This window comes from Pipra filicauda, unplaced genomic scaffold, assembly GCF_003945595.2.
Source record: "Pipra filicauda isolate LSUMZ 115617 unplaced genomic scaffold, ASM394559v2 scaffold193_size2426894_pilon, whole genome shotgun sequence".
In the NCBI taxonomy this organism is placed as follows: Eukaryota; Metazoa; Chordata; class Aves; order Passeriformes; family Pipridae; genus Pipra; species Pipra filicauda.
In genome coordinates, this window is record NW_024104302.1 from 200,796 (window position 1) to 220,835 (window position 20,040).

The 20,040-nt window shown below is 43.0% G+C and overlaps 1 protein-coding gene across 6 annotated transcripts in view; it reads right to left on the minus strand.

Moving 5' to 3' along the window:
• Positions 1-276: 276 nt before the first annotated feature.
• The window catches only part of CDC27 (cell division cycle 27), a 30,205-nt gene continuing 10,441 nt past the window's right edge, over positions 277-20,040 (minus strand). The window contains exons 4-19 of one of the 6 annotated variants that reach the window (XM_027745088.2): positions 19,770-19,895; positions 18,723-18,820; positions 17,982-18,136; positions 17,641-17,855; positions 16,670-16,784; positions 13,866-13,981; positions 13,345-13,444; positions 12,922-13,129; positions 11,822-11,994; positions 10,411-10,563; positions 8,922-9,130; positions 8,040-8,157; positions 7,197-7,325; positions 5,409-5,483; positions 3,708-3,888; positions 277-1,611 (exon numbers count right to left, since the gene is read on the minus strand). In XM_027745088.2, the coding sequence (XP_027600889.1) occupies positions 1,529-1,611; positions 3,708-3,888; positions 5,409-5,483; positions 7,197-7,325; positions 8,040-8,157; positions 8,922-9,130; positions 10,411-10,563; positions 11,822-11,994; positions 12,922-13,129; positions 13,345-13,444; positions 13,866-13,981; positions 16,670-16,784; positions 17,641-17,855; positions 17,982-18,136; positions 18,723-18,820; positions 19,770-19,895 (2,254 nt within the window). In that variant the 3' untranslated portion in view covers positions 277-1,528. Of the gene's footprint in view, positions 1,612-3,707; positions 3,889-4,287; positions 4,297-5,408; positions 5,484-7,196; positions 7,326-8,039; positions 8,158-8,921; positions 9,131-10,410; positions 10,564-11,821; positions 11,995-12,921; positions 13,130-13,344; positions 13,445-13,865; positions 14,000-16,669; positions 16,785-17,640; positions 17,856-17,981; positions 18,137-18,722; positions 18,821-19,769; positions 19,896-20,040 lie in introns of those variants that run through there. The other 5 variants (XM_027745079.2, XM_027745069.2, XM_027745094.2 and 2 more) reach the window with 5 other exon arrangements.

The following is a 20,040-nucleotide window of genomic DNA, read 5'->3' on the forward strand; positions in this document are numbered from 1 at the left end:
CTGTGAGGGGAGTTGAAGCCTGTTTTCCCCTGCTCATCCTCCTACCTCAAAAAACACCAACGAACCAGAGAATTTCTATTTTTTTGCTCTGAACTTGGGAATGATTTTTCAAAGGATAAAGGTGTCCATGTGGCTTCTGAGCAGAGAGGAGCTGGGACAGAAGATGTCCCTTGTGTACAAGGATAATTTAAAAGAAATTGAAGTGTAAAGGTAACTAAGAGACCCCTAAAAACTAATAGATCTTAAAAAAAAAAAATTAAGACTGATCACAACAAATACATTGCTATGAAATCTGTATCATTCCCAATTTATTAGGCATAAATTGCTCTTTAAAACTGCTTATATCATACACTTTCTTTGTCATCACTGCACAAAGGGCACCAATTGCTGCTGCAGGAGGCTACAGAGAGCAGTTTGGACTTGCTAACGTGGTGCAGCTTCCTCCTCAAAGAAACAGCCCCTGGAGAAAAGGAAAGTGTTCCTGGAGTGAGAAACTGAAAGAACAGCTTAAAAAAAAATAAGGAAAAAGACTGATAATTGCACATTTTTGCATCCTGCTTGGACCACGCTTTACAAAAGAGTTTTAAAAGTGATCACAGGTCTAATGAGATACTAACCCGAGACAGTTACTTGAGGTGTTGGACCAAGGTTCTGATTGTATTAAGGCTTCCACAGTCTTCCCAGTCTCTCAGGATTAAGGGTTTGATGTTGTCACATTACACTTGTATCTCATTTGTCTCTTGATTTTGCCCTTTATTAATTTTTATTCTCAAGAGGGGAAGAACAAGTCAAGGGGTGTACGAAAAACGAAGCGAGGTGGTGCTGACTCAAGTACAAAGTAAACACTGACCTTTCCCAAACCGGGTGAATAAATTAATTCATGGTTAGAACATGAAAGCATTTCATGAAAGCTTTGATCCTGCCATGTGATTCTCCTGCAGTTTGCACTCTAAGCAGGGCCACGGGGTGTTTTCCGTGGTGGGACACGCTCCCAGTCCTGTGTTTGCTCACTGGAGACACTGCAGCTTTAAGGTCATGGACACTCCCTGGCATTTAAGTTAAACACTACAATATGCAAAAGTCCTGTTTGTCACCACTGTCCTTGGAGAACTTGGAAATGAGGTTCAGCACTCTGCTTACCAAGAAAGACCCAAACTAAGACACATTTCTGGAAAAAGAACAAGACACCTCGTCATTAGTACTATCCCCACATCTACTGCCTTCCATACAGCAAAGCACAAGTCTGTCTTCCATGATATTTTTTTCCAGCAAAGGGGAGTCCAAAACCAGCATTTCTTCCTCAGTCACTTTGATAAATGTGTAAGAGCCAACTAGTGAGACTCAGCAGCAGCTGGATATTGCACTGCCACGACCCCTGGGACAGGTCGGGGCTGAGGTGCACTCGTGGTGTCAGTGGAGGTCGACGACAGTGCTGGCTCAGAGAGGTGAAGACCCAGGATGGGAAGGAAGGGGAGGACACGACAGTACCAGTCACACACACTCAAGCTCAGACAGTGGCTCTTGGAGGTTAAAATTCATCGCTTTCCACCGCGTGGAGCTGAGTGTCGTCCGCGTCCGTCATGCTGCTCTCCTGGGACTCGTCTGTGCCGACTGCAGGGAGAGGAACAGGGAGGGTCAGACCCCACTGGGCTGCTTCACTGCCAGGATCCCCCCACAACCTGCTCCAGCACCTCAAAAGCAACAGGTTTGGGCTTCCCCCCTCCGAGTGTTTTAAAGCCACGTGGCTTCTCCCGTTTTCCTTCAAAAACCGAGCCCTGACAGCTCGAAGGGGTCTAAAGAAATCACAGACACCTGGAATGGTTGGGGTTGGGAGGGACCTCAAAGCTCATCTCAGTCCCACCCCCTGCCATGGGCAGGGACACCTTCCACCAGCCCAGGTTGCTCCAAGCCCCGTCCAACCTGGCCTTGGACACTTCCAGGGATCCAGGGGCAGCCACAGCTTCTCTGGGCAACCTGTGCCAGGGCCCCATCACCCTCCCAGGGAAGGATTCCTTCCCAATATCTCACCCAAATCTCCCTTCTTTCACTTGCTCCTTGACCCTAAATGAATTTCCAAAGGAATTCACACAAAGTACACACCAATAAACCACAAAGCACATTAACAAAACCCCCTGCTTGGCCCCATTCTGTTAAATGCCTGCAACCTCCAGCACTGCTCAGGGAGGGATCCATGGAGGATCCCAAAATTACCTCAGGAGGGTTGGGCAGCTCTCCCTGCTCCCCTGACACAGAACATGGCACACAGTACCTAAGGCCACCCTTAAATACTTAACTCCTATGCCTGTTAAGGTCAGAACAAAGGCAAATATCTAATGATGGGTTGTTCTTCCCCCACAGGAACGTGACTGGACTCTGCTCTCCAGAGCACAATCGAGGAAATTAACTGTAAATCCCCAAATACTCAATTGTTTCATGTGGAGAAACACAGATGCACTTCACTGCTTTAAAGAAAACACTCCAGGTTTCTGCACAACAGACATAGTCAGTCCCCCAGGGGGCAATTTAATGCCCCAAATGCCTTAAACTACCCAAAATATTCCAAACAATTTCCCCCCTTGCCCAGAACTACCTTAAATTACTTCAGTTTGTCTCATGTATCCCAAGAGAGTCGTTCAGCTGAGGCTGTGGAACTCTGGGACAGTCTCTCTGCACAGCCAGGGAGGCTGGACTGTGGCACACAGTCCAGCACTTTGATTTTGTTTACATTTATTGGACAAATTAAGCTGTTGGTTTTTTTGCTTGGGTTTTTTTTTGGTGTTGGTTGGTTTTTGGGGTGTTTTTTTTGGTGCTGCTCAGCAGTTCCAGTCTCTGTCTCCATCTCCTGGTCAGAACATGCTCAGCCCCAGTGAGCTGGGGCTTTAAATTAACCCAGTTCCAACAGCAGGAAAAAAAAAGATGGATACTTCAGGAAGAGCAGTGCAGGGTAAGTTTCCCATATCAAAAAGCACACAGGATCAATAAAAATCAATGTGATAGACAGCTGCCACCTTTTCCTACTTTTTTAGTTGAGGATCTGGAATTGCAGGACAATATGTTTATTAATAAAGAATCCCAACCCTGCTATATTTTCCTCTTTTCAGGAAAAGAATTAAATTGCTTATCAGCATTTATTTTCTATCTCTGCTTCAGTCTGCAAAGAGGTCAACACTTATGACTGTCAAAACAATTTAAGCTCATAATCAAAAGCTGAGAGAAGAGAAACCTGGGCTATTCCTTTTTGTGGATTATTCCCCAAAGTGTTTTTATTTTCTCTTCATTCAAACCAAACTGCTTCCATGGCTTCCATCAAAAGCCACCTTTTATGTTTAGCACACCAAGTATTTTCACCCAACATCCATTTTAAACTCCTGACAAAGCCCCTACAGACAAATTTCTGTTGCCATTCAGTTACTCTGAAATGATTTGATGCTTTAGGATGGAATATTTGCAGCCCTGGGAAGGTCTTGCTCTCCTGGGATGATATTATAGCCCCCATGATTTGTAGGAATTTACAGTTATCACAATCTCTGTCCCAATACACCTAAAGAAATGTCCCAGAGCAGGAAAAATGAAGGGATCCTGCTGAAGGAAGAGCCTCTGGAGTTCTTATTTGCTGAGCAGAACGTTTCACTTATTAAACCTGGGATTCTTCCTACAACTGAGTGGAAAAAAACCTCCTTAAATGAGCAGGGGTTGGGAATACAAACCTGATTCATAGGGGTAACATTCACTGATTTGCTCCTCTCGAGTTATTGGCTCCTCATCATCAGGAAGGTAACGTTTATCAATGGCCTCTTTGATCTGGTTGTTGGCTCCTTTGGGATCCAAGTCCATGGCCCAGGAGAAGTTCATTAGGGCCAAATGGGTTTGACCCAGTTTTTTATAAACCTGAAAATCAATTAAAAAAAAAAAATAAAAAAAGAAAAAAAGCAGAAAAGGCTCCATTTACACAAAGCTGCTGCTTGAAGGTTTGGGCAACAAATGTACCAAGCCACAGTGAACTGGTGTTTCATGAAAAACAAGAGAGGGGAGGGATGAAAAAGTTATTATATGAGTCCCAAAGGAAATAATAAGTATGTGTAAAAAGAGCATTTCCATCCAAAAATTAAATTAAACCAGTAGTTCATTGATTCCTTATCATTAAGGGCAGATGAGCAAATAATTTATCTGTGTTAAACATTTAAACAGTGAAAGTATTTAAATTCATCAAGACATGGCAAGTCTAATGTCAGTTTAGGGGTCCAGCTACTCCTGGACAAACACCAGTCAACACATTTCAGCCCAAACCCTTTTAATCTCTCCCTACTCTAAAAAAAATAAAGAAATCTTGCTGATTGAGAGTTCTCCAGGACTGGGCCAGAGGTTTGTCTGGTTGGTTCCAAGTACAGAAAGCTGCAGGAGTTGTTTAAAGCTCCAGAGCAGAGGAGGGGGTGGGAAAGGAGGATTTCTGTCACCACGTCACTCCTCTGGCATTTCACACACAAAAAAATGCAATTACTTCTTATTCAGGATTTCTGACACAATGCACTGGAATGTGATTCAATATTTAATAGGTACACCTGCAAATAACCAACTCTGCTGGTGGATGGGCTACCCCCCTCCAGATTTTAAGGATTTCCACTGCTAACATCACTGCTGTTCTAAGAGTCAAGTCTGGACAGAATTCCATTTCCAGGACAGATGCAGTGGTGATGGCACAGCCATGTGTCCCTTTTCAGTGAAGGATCTTTATCAGGACCAATTTAGAGATCAGTTTATATGTATTTTATATCCTTCCAGTGCCCAAAGGGGCTACAAGAAACATGGAGAGAGACTGTTTCCAAGGGCCTGGAGGGACAGGACAAGGGGGAATGGCTTCAAACTGCCAGAGGGCAGGGTTAGATGGGACACTGGGAAGAGATTCTTCCCTGGGAGGGTGGGGAGGCCCTGGCACAGGTTGCCCAGAGAAGCTGTGGCTGCCCCTGGATCCCTGGAAGTGTCCAAGGCCAGGTTGGACAAGGCTTGGAGCAACCTGGGCTGGGGGAAGGTGTCCCTGCCCAGGGCAGGGGGTGGCACTGGGTGATCTTTAGAGTCCCTTCCAACCCAGGCCATTCCAGGAAAGCTTTTTAAAATTAATTATCTTTTCAGTTGACAGTGGTGAAATCAAAGCAGGCAAAAAGTAACAGTGGCCTGGGTGATTTTTCTCTTGGTTTGTTTTATCACAGGAACAGCCTCCAGCTCTCTTTAACTGTCCTCTGCATTTAAAAGCTGATCCATAATAAACCTGTGAGCACTAAGCCTTATTTAAAGCTTTGGGAATTTTTAGAATACTGCTCCAAGTGGAAGCAGCTTAGTGACAGGCATCCCATTTTCTCATTAAGCAGCAAAGGAAACCAAAGAACTTGTGATCACAGTGAGGTTTTACCTACCTTTCCTATTAAAAAGTAAACAAGAGACTCTTTGGGAACAATCTGCTTCAATTCTTCAAGTTCTTGTAAAGCTGACTGAAAGGAAGGAAAAAAAAAAAGTGTAGTGAGTACAAACCACAGATCTGCAACCAGTTGTGACATCACCAAACTGTGGCTTATTAATTTAATAAGAAATTAATGTTGGCATTTCCATCCAGCTTATTCCATCAAGAACAACAGCACAGTCTCATGAGAAGCATCTCAAATTCCTTTTCCATTAGTTTCTCATCTAAAACTTGCAGCCCCATTATTGCAGAAACAGAGCAAGTTTTTTGGGCTTTGGTCTCCTACAATACCCAAACTCTGATATAAAATGTCTTGATCCCAGTAAGGTTGAACAGGGCAGAAGACAAGCAGCTGGCAGGGTGTTCACAGTGGAGAATTAGTGGAACTTCTAAAACATAACAGTGATGTATTTTGGGGTGCGTGTACTAGTCTCAAGCCTATGCTTTTGAAAACTTCTGGGTTTAAATGTGCATTTTGGGGACTTCTACAAAAGACTGTGTTTATATCATGCATTTGAAACCCAAAATATTTAGTCAGACTTCTACTTTACTATTAAAATAATTGTTGATGCTGGAGCTACTTATTCTGCTGTGACAGTCACCTGGCATCACAAAGAAATTCAACCTAAAAATACTTAGTCTGCAGTTAGAAATAAATATTGGTTTTAGTTATAAAAGGTCCATTCAATCCTCTAAAACCTGCTCATGTCAACACAATTTCAAGTTGGGGCTTGCCACAGAAATCAAAGTGTAAATCTACATTTCTTTACCCAACAGCAGCAACATTTATCCCCCTGTCCAAGTTCCCTCAGTACTGGTGCTAAAAGCCAAGACAGTTCATTAAGTTTTATGCAGTTTATGTGAACAGCACAACTTCAGTCTTGTAAGTCTGAGCCTGGGAAAGAAAGAGCCCAAATCTTTTATTTCTCTGCTTCACCAGGGTCAAAAAATTCCTTCACCAGCACGAGGGCAATAAGATAATGGACTATTATATTTATTTATTCCTCTGCTTTTACATTTTGAAAACAATCTATGAATGGGCAATTAAGCCCTTAATCTTAACACATTTTGTAATTAATTTATTCAGTTATGAATTAAAAAAAGAAGTTCTAAGTCAAGTTTTCCCTTTGCATGTGCACACACATTTCTGAAGCAAGGTTTAAAAACCAGACTGGGGCTTGTTTTCTGTGGCCAAAAAAAACAGGTCAGGGGAAAAGTCACTGGAATGGGACTGTGGGAAGATCTTCTCTTCTTCTAAACAGGGTTCAGGTCATCAGGGGATCAGCCCAAAACTGCTCAGCTTCTGATTTTTCCCTCCATAACACAACCTTTGAAATAGCTGGTTCCTGTTGCTGTAACTGGATATGGGGCAGCTTGCTGAGGGTTTTTTTTGGTAATTTAGTATAAACTCATGATAATGGGTCAGAATAAAGTAATAACAACATAAACATTTAAAAAATTAAACATACATAAGGTATAATTATAGAAATAAATTTTTAAAATTAATAATAAAAATAATTAGAAACCTGTTGGCCCCAGATTTTATTACAATGAAAAAACTGAATACAGTTCCCTTGGTGAAGGTGGCACTTTGCAAACCAAGTATTTCACAGGTCTCAGGCTCTTCCTGCAAGCCCTGATGCTCCCCAGTGTGTTCTGTGAGCATTCAGCTGCCAGGGCATCCCCATTCCCAGCCCCAGGAATTCCAAGGCAGCTGAAGGTTGCCAGGAGCCCCCAAGCTCACCTTGTACTTCTCATTTGCAAACAACACCGAGGCTCTGTGGAATTTGCATAGGGGGTTCTTGGGGTCGATGTTTATGGCTTTGTTCAACGTGTCCAAAGCCTTCTCAGATTTTTTCAGTGCATGTTGGACCTGTCACAGAAAGGGAGAACAACTTTGAAATGGGAAAATAACAGCTCAGCTGCCAGGCAGGGACAAGCCTTTTTGACTCTGTTTGCTTATGTTCTGATCCTTTAAAAAAACACTGGCCCAATTCTAGACCAATTCTAGACAGGTTTCCTCACAGGAATTAAAATCCACTTTGTCTCCACTCCAAAACCTTCTCCCCACCCAAGGCCTTGCAGAAATCATTTAACCTCTCACCAGGAGCAAACCCAAAGCCTTTCTCTGTATTTAAGGGAGAAGCAGCCACAGTCCCTGTCGGATTTGACACAGTTTTGGTGCCACAGAGCAGGCAAATGAGAGCCAGCAGGTCACCACCCCTCACTCCCACACAGACTTAACATCCAAGAATTATTTCCCAGCTCTGAGCAGGATTTGCCAGAGAGGCCACTGGTTTTTCAGGACTGCAGGAGCAGAGGGACACACGACTGACTTTTCAAACAGCCCCGTAAATTGAACTGAGGGATGGTGCCTGAGGCCTCCTGAATATGGCCTGTTAATTAAATCCCACTTGGTATAAAGTGGCTCAAGAAGTGGGTTGTCACATCTACACCTGCCTGGAACAAAAAGGCAAAGGGGACACAGAGCCAGGACAGAAATCACTGCACTTCCAAAAGCTGCAAAAGTGATTTTTCTCCTGCAAAGTACGGGATGAGAAGCCAAGGATAAAGTACAATTACTTACTACTCCGATGTGACACAGCAGGACTGAGCTCTGAGGGTTGATATCAAGTGCTTTCTGGAAATGCATTTCTGCTAAACTGAATTTCTCCTGTTTGTAATAAATCATTCCCAGCCCGTACCTGCGAGCACAGAAACAATTCTGTTAAGTAACACTTGTCTTTTAATCCAATTAGTTCTTGGCAGTGAATGTGACGTGGCAGGAATGGTTTCTAGACCTGCCAACCCAGGGTGGGAAGGGATTTCTTGGGGGAAAAGCTGTATCTAAAATTTACTTGGCTTTCTTTATCAACTGGGCAGTTGAAGAACTCCAGGAAGACTGGGTAAACAGCCACAAATTAAAAGGAATACAACAGTTAAAGACTAAGTGACTTACACTCACAAATCTAACTTTTACTGCTTTATATATTAAAAAGCTTTAAGAAATTAACTGTATCCTAAGGTATGAAGGGGCTGAGTTCCTCGCTGAACTGCAAGTGAGGAAAAAATAACTGGATGCACGAGGAATGCTGCACAGGAGAACAGAAGAGCTGGGTAATGCAGCCTAAAAGACCTGGGAAAATCAAAAAACTCCTTCCTTGTGGAAGTAACTGTTCAATAAAGACATGAATCCCACATCTTCTGCAGGAACAGCTTTGCTCTCTTCTGAGAGAGAGGAGTGGGAAGTTGGCTGTGGATTCCCCATCCCTGGAAGTGCCCAAGGACAGGTTGGAGCAACCTGGTCTAGTGGAAGGTGTCCCTGCTCATGGGGATGAGCTTCAAGGTCCCTTCCAACCCGAACCATCCTGGGATTCTATGAAATCCCAGCAGTGGCAGCATCCAGGAGACATTCCTCCTGAAGGGATCTTGTATCCCACGGAACAGCAGGGGACAAACCCAAACCTACCACGCGTTGTAGTGCCTGGGGTTGACTCTGATTGCATTTCTGAAACAAGCCAGGGCTTTGTCCAGTTCCTCTGTCAGCACAAACTCGTGTCCCAGCAGGGTGTAGGCATAGGCATAGTTTGGATCCACCTGGATGGCTCTCTGGAAGAACTTGATTGCAATGTCGTGCTCCCTTTGGAGGCTGAAACAGTTTCCTGCAGCACACCAGGCCTGGGAAAAAACGGGACAGGATTGGAATCCTTCCTGCAACTCAGAGTGACTAAAGCTGAGCTGAACACATTCTTCCACACTGCTTTACATAATTAGAAATAAATTCCTGCTAGATTAAAAAAATAACAGTAATAAATCAACAGTTCAGTCTCATTCCTGTGAGGCAAAAACAGGCCTAAACACACCTCATAAAATAAATAAACACCCAAGCTGAAACACGGAAATGGAGAATCTGAGGACACTCGACAAGTCTGTGCCAATTAGATCCTTTGATGACTAATGACTAAAGCTTCTGAAGCTGAAAAGGCCAAAAATAAAACATCTTTGATATTTAAGAATAATGAAGGGGCAGATGGCACTTTCACTCTTAAGTGACAAATCTGGAAATCTGCAGGGGAAAAAATTTTAGCAGCAGCCTCCCCTTTCCCTGCTGCACAGGAACCAGCATCGAGACTGGGAAGCATCAGAGCTTGGGGTCACTCCCTTGCCCAAATTTTCAGCCTCAGTGCCAAACCACATAATTGTTCTCCACTCCTTGGATTAGAATCTGCATTTCCCTCTCTCCAGCCTATCTCACTACAACCCCCAGCTGCTTCACTGGGCTTGGTTTTTCCACTCTTAGACAAGCTAATGACAATATGAACAGGAATTCTCTCCTCCAATAACAACAACAAAAAAATCCCAATATCCTCTACTCTTTTCTCAGCTCTTAAGAGCACCTTTACAAATATATATATATCTCTGATTTTTACTGTGGCACCAGTTTCGACCCCAATTTGTGGGTCCCAGGTGTTGATTCCTGGATTTTTGTATCTCATGACTTTACATTACCAGACACTTTGCAGTTTAATGGACTTTGGCATAAAAATGTGCAACATCATGTCTGCAAATAAACTCTAGGACAAATATTTTAAATGCCAGTGAATTAACTACAGCAATTAAGAGGTGGTACAGGAAAAAGATATTCCTTATCTCTGCACCCTGGCAGCAGCAGGAGTGACTGATTAACCCATGATCTTCCTGGATGAATGGTGCCAATGCAAATTTAAATAATCATTAACAGAGAAAAGGTTTCAACCTGTTCCCTGTGAGCAGATATTTGGATTTTAAGAAGCCATTTTGGGCATCAGGACTTCAAAAGACAATCCTGCCACCTCCCTCTCCAGTTTTGCCATGTTCAGGTGTACCCCCAGAGGGAAAAACATGATTAGAGCTCAGAGCTCATTGATTTTGCCACGGCCAGTTCCCCTTTTCTCCCTCAAACCCAGAGCATTTTATACCTCCGGTGAGTTTTTATCCATGTCCGTCAAATCCTTGGAAAGAACTGAAAGGGCAACATCTTTCTGCAGATGCCAGAGCGTGGTTGAATAGATCTCCATGCCTTCTACTCTGTAGTTTTCAATCCTCCTGACTTCTGAAAATATTCTTTCAGCCTAAGAACAGAAAGTGAACTGAAAACCAAGATTCCACCACCAGAGCAGAGCACAGAGGTCACTGTTAAAGGTTTCCTGTCCAGCCTGAGCAGCCTCCCTGCTCTGGAAGTGTTCTACACAGAGCTGCAAGTTCTGGGACTTTCCCTTCCAGAGCAGGAATTGACTGTGTCCCAGGATGTCTGTGCCAGCAGGAATGCAGCCAGTCCTCCCTCCTGCTGACTCCCACTGAATTCCCTTTTCCGTCACAGCGCAAAATGAGGCAAAAACGGTCCCCACGAAATCAGGGAGAGGAACAGACTTTTATGGGCCAGTTATGATTGTTAAACATCCTAATAAATAGTGACAGGACAAGGGGGAATGGCTTCAAACTGCCAGAGGGCGGGGTTAGATGGGATTTTGGGAAGGAATCCTTCCCTGGGAGGGTGGGCAGGCCCTGGCCCAGGTTGCCCAGAGAAGCTGTGGCTGCCCCTGGATCCCTGGACGTGTCTAAGGCCAGGTTGCTCCAAAGCAACCTGGGCTAGTGGAAGGTGTCCCTGCCCATGGCAGGGGGTGGGACTGGAGGATCTTTATGTCCCTTCCAACCCAAACCAATCCGGGATTTGAGCTGCAGCCTCAGCTTTGCAAATCAACTATTAAGCAGCCCAACAGGCTCCATCTCACAGTTTAAAAACCCCCTCTGAAACCCTCTGGGTCTGTCTCCTGCACACATTCTGCCAAAAAGTGTTTCAAAAATTTGAAAAAATCGGGCACATCAACTGCCAGGAACAACAGAGCCAAGGAGAGTTAATCTGTGGGGTTACCCTGAACTGCTCACTTCTGTTTTGGAAGCAGTTTGCCACCACCTCAGCTGTGCCAGTGCTGCTGAGGCTGAAAGGGAAACTGGGTCACTGATGTGATCTGAATGAACTAAAACACAGAGGAGGTTTTTGGTTTAGGGCTCAGATTGTTTCAGTGATCTGATTTACAACACTGTACAACCAGTTCCATCAGCACAGCTGACGGGGAAGAGACAAGGAGGAGACCCCAATAGTTGGGTGCAAGAGCAAATAATATGAAAAGAGACCTCCAGGAAAGCTCAGTGATGAAGCTCTACTGATGCAGATTCAACATCTAAATCCACTCCATCTATAGCCTTCATATTTCCACACTTATCACAACCGCAAACTTCGCACGGATTTCGCGGGAATTCCGCAGGTTTCGTGCAAAAAAAACTGCCAAAGGAAAGTGGAAAGAGGAAAACCAACCCCCCAGGTCCTACCTGCATGTACTCTGCCAGCTCAAAGTAGGCTCTCCCAATTTGGCACAGCACCCAGCCCGTGTAGTAGTGGTGGGAGGGCAGGTGGCTCAGGATATTTATCGCTTCCTTGCAGTTGTAGGAACACAAGGCCAAATAACCCTTCCCCATGTCCCGGAGAAGGCTCATCAAACCTTCTGGGAGAAAAACACAGTAAGTAAAGAGTGGCAAAGGAAAGGAAGAACAGCTGAGATTTATTTCCTTGAAGCTGCTCATCCCAAAAGCTCTCCGTTGTGGCTCTGGAATTTGCCTGTGAAAAACCTCTTTCCAAACACAGCCTTAGACGCTCCTAACCTGGGCATGATATTCTGAATATCAACCTCTGCGAGGGAAGTCAGATGGGAACGAGTTCCTAAGGAACTCTGGAGCTCAGGGCAAGTGGAATTCTGCATTTCCAGCAGCTTTTCAAGCATTTCACTGGCTCTGAGCACAGTTGCCACGTGGTAGCCATGGATACATCTTCCTGCTGCCTGGAAACACTGCTGAGCCAAAAGGGAGGAATTCAGCAGTTTGTCTAAGATTTTTCTCACAGTCTCAATAAAGAACTTGTTTTTAAACAAAAGGGAAATATGAAGGGAGAACAGACCACATAAACCCCACTTTGAGGGAAGATGGCTGGGTTATGAGCAACTCCTTTGAGCTTCCAAGGATAATACTTGAATCATTAGTCCTTTACAATAATTTATATTATTCTATTAATATTTTGTAATATAATGTTTTGATATAATTATAACAGTATAAGATATTGTACAATTATAATTAATATACTAGATGTAATTTATAAGACTTTATATATCAATAACTAGAAAATACTTTAATAATTAACAAGAACAAGCTTGCAAGATATATCTGCTGACAATTAGCCACTTTTAACACTTCTTCACATGTTGTGAGTTAAGAAGATACTGAATCAAATGAGTTTTTATAATCATACAAAAGGTGAGAGCTGCAGGCTAAATGAAACAGGAAACAAAGGAACGCTGAAGCAACATTATTTTTTCATTCAACATTAAAAAAAATAGATATATTCAATTTTACTATGGTCCAGTAGTGTTCAAACAGACCTGCTGCTGCCTTCTGGAGCGTAAAAGCTTGGATTTGTGGTGCAACAGTGGAAATTTTCCCTTCTGAAATGATGGAAGAGTCCAGTTTGGTGATTTCCAAACTGTCATTTAAGTTTGGTTGAGTTATTCCTCCCTTATTTGTTTTACTTTTTGTTTTTCTGTTTGGAATCTTAGGTGGAAACTTCATTTTTAATTTTTTGCTATTTTCCTGCAAGTAAGAAGAGTGAGAGTTACAAATCAAAGAGTCTTTTAAATTCAGAAAACTAAACCTGAGTGAATCGTGTAAAATGATATATAACACTAAAGAATCACTAAAGAATCTGTTCTTAAGCTGCTAAAATTGCTATAAATATTGGAAATTAAGAGCTGGTACAGTGGAATGGGTTAGAAGCCCCAAATTTCCCAAAGGATGAGGTTTGTTACCTTTGTTGTAGAACTATCACTAGTAAACAGGCGAGAGCTTCTTCGAGGCAGTGAGTTTGGTGGAGCAGCAATTGTGGGGCTCAATACCTGAGGTGTTGTACTGGAAACCAAAAATAAAACAATTGCACATTAAAAAAACACAGTCCTTTGCTCCTCTTTTTAATAATAACAGCTTTTATATTTGTTTTAAACAGAAATGCTCAAGTACTGTAGCACAGATATTCCCATTTCAAGGGATAAAACCCCAAATTTACTTGTTGCATGTCAAGAATAAGAGCAGAGCTTCCTTCCAGCTATTTATTTACTGATGAAAACGGTGTAACTGCACAGGAGATTCAACTGTTTAATTTAAATTACCTCAACAAATAACTGGAGTTATTTCACCTAACAAAGAACCTCACACTTCCTCACCCAAAGAGGAATTCTGCAGGAACACCCCACACAAGTTGGGCAAATAAAGCACCAAATTCCTTCAAGAAAACAGAAGCAAAAGGCAATGCCAAGATGACTTGATTTCTTACCTTGTCTGTGGACCAGAGCTCTGTGTTTGTGCAACAAGAACTGGAGTGACTTCCCGACTGTTCCCACTCTGGGAGAAGACAGATTTTGTCCCAGCCTGGCTTATCCTGCTGACAGTCTGCACAACACAGAGTTTCTACAGGTTTGTTATTATGCTACTGAGGAATCTCCATCTCTGCCACACCAAACCCAACCTCTCCTGCCCACCAAAAACTGCCTGAGGAGCAGAAAGGGAATTATTTCAATAAAGGGGAAGAGTTCACCCCTTCCAAGGAGAAACCATCAAGGGTATTTCTCATTCTGTCTGTTAATAACACCAAGTTTATCAAACTTTATGCACATCATTTGAAGATATAAAATCTCCATCTAGTGGCAAGAAACTACATGTTAAAAATATTTATGTGAGAATAAAAGGGAATTAAAAGGTGTCATATTTAAAATTTCTTTTCTGCAGAAAGTTGTCAAAAAAACCCCATGGAAAGGAAAAGATTTTTTGAGTTATCCTATTACAATTCCATCCAGAAGCCACTTATTACTGACACCTCTTCCCATCCCAAGGAGAAACCATCAAAAGTATTTCTCATTCTACCCGTTAAATTGTCAGTTTATGATGAACTTAATAAAGTTTATCAGCTTTATGCACATTATTTAAAAGATATAAAATCTCCACCTAGTGGCAAGAAACTGCATGCTAAAATATTTGTGACAGCATAACAGGGAATTAAAAGATGTCATATTTCAAGTTCCTTCTTTGCACAAAGTTGTACAAAAATAAACCATGGAAAGAAAAAGATTTTTGAGTTATCCTATTACAATCCCACCCATTCCCCACTGACACTGCACAGCACCTGAGCCTGTTTTAACACACCTGTCTATAGCATAAATCAGAATTACCCAATTTAAGTCTTTACTGCAGACACAGAACTAACCTGCTTCATCAAGAAGGGACCTGAATTATGCAGCACAGAAAATCAAGGGATAAACACCTTCAGCCAAGTTATTACAAGGCAGTTGAGCAACACTGTGCACACACACGCTTTGGTGCCTTTTATTTGCCAGCAGGTAACATGAGTTAGCACTAAAACACTGTCTTAACTCTCTGAAGATATAAAATGTGCACTTTGATGCCTCCCCAGGCACAGCTGAGGTGTGGGAACTTGGAGCTGTGACAACTTAACTGTGGACCTGAGACCCAAGGAACGAGGGCAGGGGGAAATTCAGTGTCTGATGGGCTCAGAACAGATTCTTCTCCTCCTAAAAAGAAAAGCTTCAAAACAACAACAACAACAAAAAAATCTCTTTCTGCCCACTCCAGGGACACCAACATTCAACTGAGTGATGGCTGGTTGGAAGGGATGTTCCTTAAGACCCCAGAAAAGGACAAGTGGGATCAGGGAAGCACCAGCAATGCTGATTCATGCATTACCCAACCTCTGCTCTGTCCTCCCCAGTTCCTGTTATCAGAGGGCAGTTTAGGCAGCCCCAAGCACACTTGCCCACTCAGATAGGAAGCCTTTGGATCCATCCTGATGTTTCATTCCCTTACATAAGTGTTTCCTAGGAAACTGCCTGGGTTCAGCCAGGCACGGGCTCCCACAGCTCCCCCGAACCTCGCCCAGCACCGAGAGCAGAACTGACACTGGCCCAGTCATCCCTGGCACTGGGCAAAGCACAGCCCAGAACTGTACTAAAATGTATTAAATACCTGTGTTTTGGCAGTAGCACTGATGCATTTGGGCAGAGGGGATAAGGATGGAGCAGTAAACTTGTACCTTGGTGCTGTTGTGTCACACTCAAAGCAACAAAACAGCAGCAAATCCCCCTGGATTCCATCACAACTTTCCAGCCCTCTGAACTGCACTGCACTATTTCCATTTTCAGGCTCGTGGAAATTCACCTCCCTGCACATGCACAATCCACTGTTTTCAAGTGTGCCATGGAAAACTGCTTGGCCCTGAGCAACTCCAGGCTGGGAATTGGATCCACATGGAGCACTCTCTCCCAGCAGACTGTTTTAGCACAGCTCCCAAATTTCCCTTTCAGAAGGGCACAGCAAGATGGGCACTGAGATTTGTCCAGAGTAAAAAAGTGGAAATTCAAATTCGACTTTTCAAGGGATTCAAGAGTGTTATTTGCACTGGGTTTTTACTTCAAAGAGTTGCCCCCCTATAAAACACCAACACCCCCCCCATGCAACTTCTAGATTTGCTAAAATCACAGGGAAAGATCCTCAGGTTTTAAAAAGGAACAAATAGTTCTTCAACAGTCACCAGCATTCCACCTCTCATTTATCACTATGGCAACTACAGCACTTTCTTCCTGAGTGAAAAAAAGACAATTTTTAGTTTCCTCTACACAAGACTTGGCTGAGTGAAACTGCACCATTCTCTCAGTTCCCCACAGACCACCAGCAGGACTTTTATTACTCTGGTCTCTAAACCAGAACTCAAGAACTGCTTGCAAGAAAACAGGAGCTTCAGCTCCTTCTGAAAATACACTAATTAAATAAAACTTAAAACTGTAAGTCTTCATGCTCCACCCTGTACACTGAAAAGTTTGAATCTTTTGTTGTTTAGAAGCATCAATATTTATACAATTCTCTGTGACAGGAGGTGACAGAAAACATAGCAACTTCCTCAGGTTACTCCAGCAACACCAGCAGGGCAGCCTGGACACGTCTGTGCATTTTGGGTGGGGAAAAAACTCAGCTCACGTGGTTTTTTTATCTGTATTATGGACTGTTCTTTAGAGTGCACTGCAATGTCAAGCTCTTGGAGCAACAACTCTACTCCAGAATGCAAAATACCTTCTTTGAAGGTGCTCCGGTGGATGGCACATCGATTACAGAGGAGGAGTTTGTGTAGTTCTGTAAATAGGTTCCATCTCCAGGGCTTGGGGTTTCTAGTGGCAAAATTCCAAAGCTGAGAACAAAACAGAGAGGAAGGGTCAGTGTCAGAGCAGGAGAGCTGGGGTTAAACAGAGACTCAGATCATAAAACCTCCTGAGCTGGGAAGGACCCACAGGGATCATTGATCCAACCCCTGGCCCTGCACAGACACCTCAGTAATCCCACCCTGCCCCTGAGGGCATTGTCCAAACCCTCCTGGAGCTCTGGCAGCCTTGGGGCCGTGCCCACTGCCCTGGGGAGCCTGGGCAGTGCCCAACCAGCCTCTGGGGGAAGAACCTTTCCCTGAGATCCAACCTGACCCTGCCCTGACACAGATGATCAACTTGTATTTCAGAACTACTTCACTGATTTATGTTAACCCTCTATATCTTAAAACCCTCATTTATAAAAGACACTTTCATAGAAAATATTCTTGTTCCTGAAATCAAAGAACACAGAACTTTGCCTGCCTGCAAAACACCCAAGACACAGACCATCCATGGCTTGTACCTTAATGCTGCCTAAATGAGATATATGGGACACAACATGCTCTTTACAAGACACCTATTCTTCAAGAAAAGCTCTTCAGGGTAGCCTTTCATAATATATTTACTCCAGAGCAGAACTATATTCCTTTAGAGATTTTTCCAGTGTGAACATGGCAATAAAGCAATATCCTGAATCAACAATTCCTCTCCAAACCACCAACTGTTCGTTTAAAAACCAGAAGAGCCCAATGCTAGGACCAAGAGCAGTTACTGAAGTTGTTTAGGTTTCAGTTCTGCAGCATTATGTACAATATTCCATCAACATGTGTGTTTGAGTGTGCAGCAGCTTCCCTGTTCCAAATCCCAAATTCCCAACAGCTGGTGTCCATCCCAAGGACTCACCTTGGAGTTAGTGGGCTCAAAGCTGCAGGTCCCCCCAGTAAACTCCGTCCAGTTTTTGGTTTATTTTGAGCCTGTTTAGACAATATGGCAGTTCCTGAGCCCAGAGGGACAGAATCTGACGAAATCACAGCTGAGTCAATGTAAGACACGGGAGAATCCGAGTTCAAGGAGGAATATTTTGAATTGGAGGATTCTAAGTTGATTCTGTTCAACTCCTGAAGAATGGAAGGCAGCTGTTAAATACTCACAGTGTGGTTTCGTTAACACTTCTCAGTTAAGCTGGAAAAACTGCTTTAAATGATTTCAGCAAGTGATTTTACAACCACTTCAGCAACACTCACAATTGTGTCCTGCGGCGTCTCCATGAGGACACTCTCGGGCTGCCTGTGGGATATGTTGTGATTAGACACCAACGTTGTGCAAGTGTTGGGCAGACAGCTGCTGAAGTTCTGTAAAGATGTTAATTTAAATGTTTGGTCAGGGTCTGGCTTTTCACCTGTAAGAGTGGAAGGAGATTCAAATAGTTATTCCTGAGTCTACGGTCTAAATATTCAGTCTGAAACAAGGACAGGGACAAAGTATTTTAACACATTTCACAGAATCATGGAATGGTTTGTGTTGGATAGGACCTTAAAGATCATCCAGTTCCAACCCCCTGCCATGGGCAGGGACACCTTCCACTAGACCAGGTTGCTCTGGGCCCCCTGACACTAAATCTGAAGTGTTCTTCCACTACAAACCCCTTGACAATCAATTTATAAATAGGCTCGTTTTTTCAAGCTATTCTCAGAAACACAGTTTCTAAGGGTCTGTAGGTTGGAGAACACATGGTATTGTTAAACCCAAAAATGTATAAACAGTGAAAATGGAAGAAAACAATACAAAAGTCCTAAACACTGGCAAAGAGTTTTAAACTCATTGCTGCTCACAAAACCTCTCCAAAGAATTCTGCTGCCGTTTCCCTGCCGAGTTGTGGACAAGGAGCAGAACAATCCTTGTTGGGGTGATGGCAGAAGGGAAAGGCTGACAGAACCAGACACAGAGAAAACATCCTCAGGAGTAAAACAGGGCTGCAGACTCACCTATTTCACATAGTGATTCAAAAGGGGACCAGAGGAAAGGATTTAAACTAAGGCTCTTTTGGTAACATTCTGATCCTTTGGCAAGCCGGTCTGTCTTGCTGCAAAAAAGAATGGAACAGTTCATGGGGGAAACTTAAGAACAGCACTTTTGTTCAAGAGAGCTTTCCAGAAGAGGAGTTGAAAAACAAAAAAACATGTTGAGAGGCACAGCAACATTCCTCATTTTTCAAGCCACAGAGAAATATTGAGTTCCTTTGAAGTTATTTGACATATTTAGACACAGTTGTCAAAAAAAAAAAAAAAAAGTTACATAAGCACTAGAATAGCTTGAGAATTTTCATTTTAGGAAAATGCTGTTCTTTGCAACAGCTTGTTTCTTTTTTGCAAACAGCAACCTGATTGCCAGCCTTGCAGCCATTTTAAATATCTATGGATAATATTTTTGCATCTAAATTAGGGGCTGAACTGAACATTTAAGGATTTGGCTACAAAGAAATAGTTCTGAATATAATTGAGAACAGATATACTAGAGAAGAATCCAAGCACCCCACTACTCCTATTCAATCATTCACATTTACTGAAACCTTTCTTGGGTCTGGGCAAAAGTAAAATGCTTAAAGTTGTCAAATTATTCTGCCTGGCATCCTCAGCACTTTGATTTGAAGGTTATAGCTACACATGTGCAAAACAGACACAGAAAAATCTAAATGGCAACACTGAAAAACAGGCCCTGAGAGTCTTTCTTAGGGAAGAACACAGAGCAAATCCAAAGGTAAAATCCCCAAAACAGCAGACTCTGGGATTGCATATTTAACCACCTGGGAAAGAGGAATTTGTGTCTTCAGTCAGAAGTTTTGGGTGAAAAACAAACCATTCTTGCATTCCCAAATTAGGTGGATTCCACAAACTGCTCTATCATGCTCCAAAACGGTGTAACCCAGAGACAGGTGTGTCCTGTGGTGACTAAAGGTGTGTTTGACTAAAATTGGGCTTGGCCAAGTGAAAACTCCCCAAGTTTTATCGGGCAAAATGAAAAAGCAACTTTACCAGTAGACATGTCCCAGTAAGGAGAGTGTAAAGCATGCAGAGTCACCAAACTCCATAACAATGTCATCATGGCTTTTCTGTTTATTCAACACTCCACCAGACAAGATCTGCTCTCCTTCTGCAAGCCTTTTTAAAAAACAAGAGGTTTAAAGGGGTTACAAGGCTCACAGTACTGGCAGTCCAGTGTTTTCACCCTGCTGCAAACAAAAACAGAAATCCACTGTCAGTGTTCACAGGTTTCAAACAACAACCCAAAAGTTCCTGCAAATGA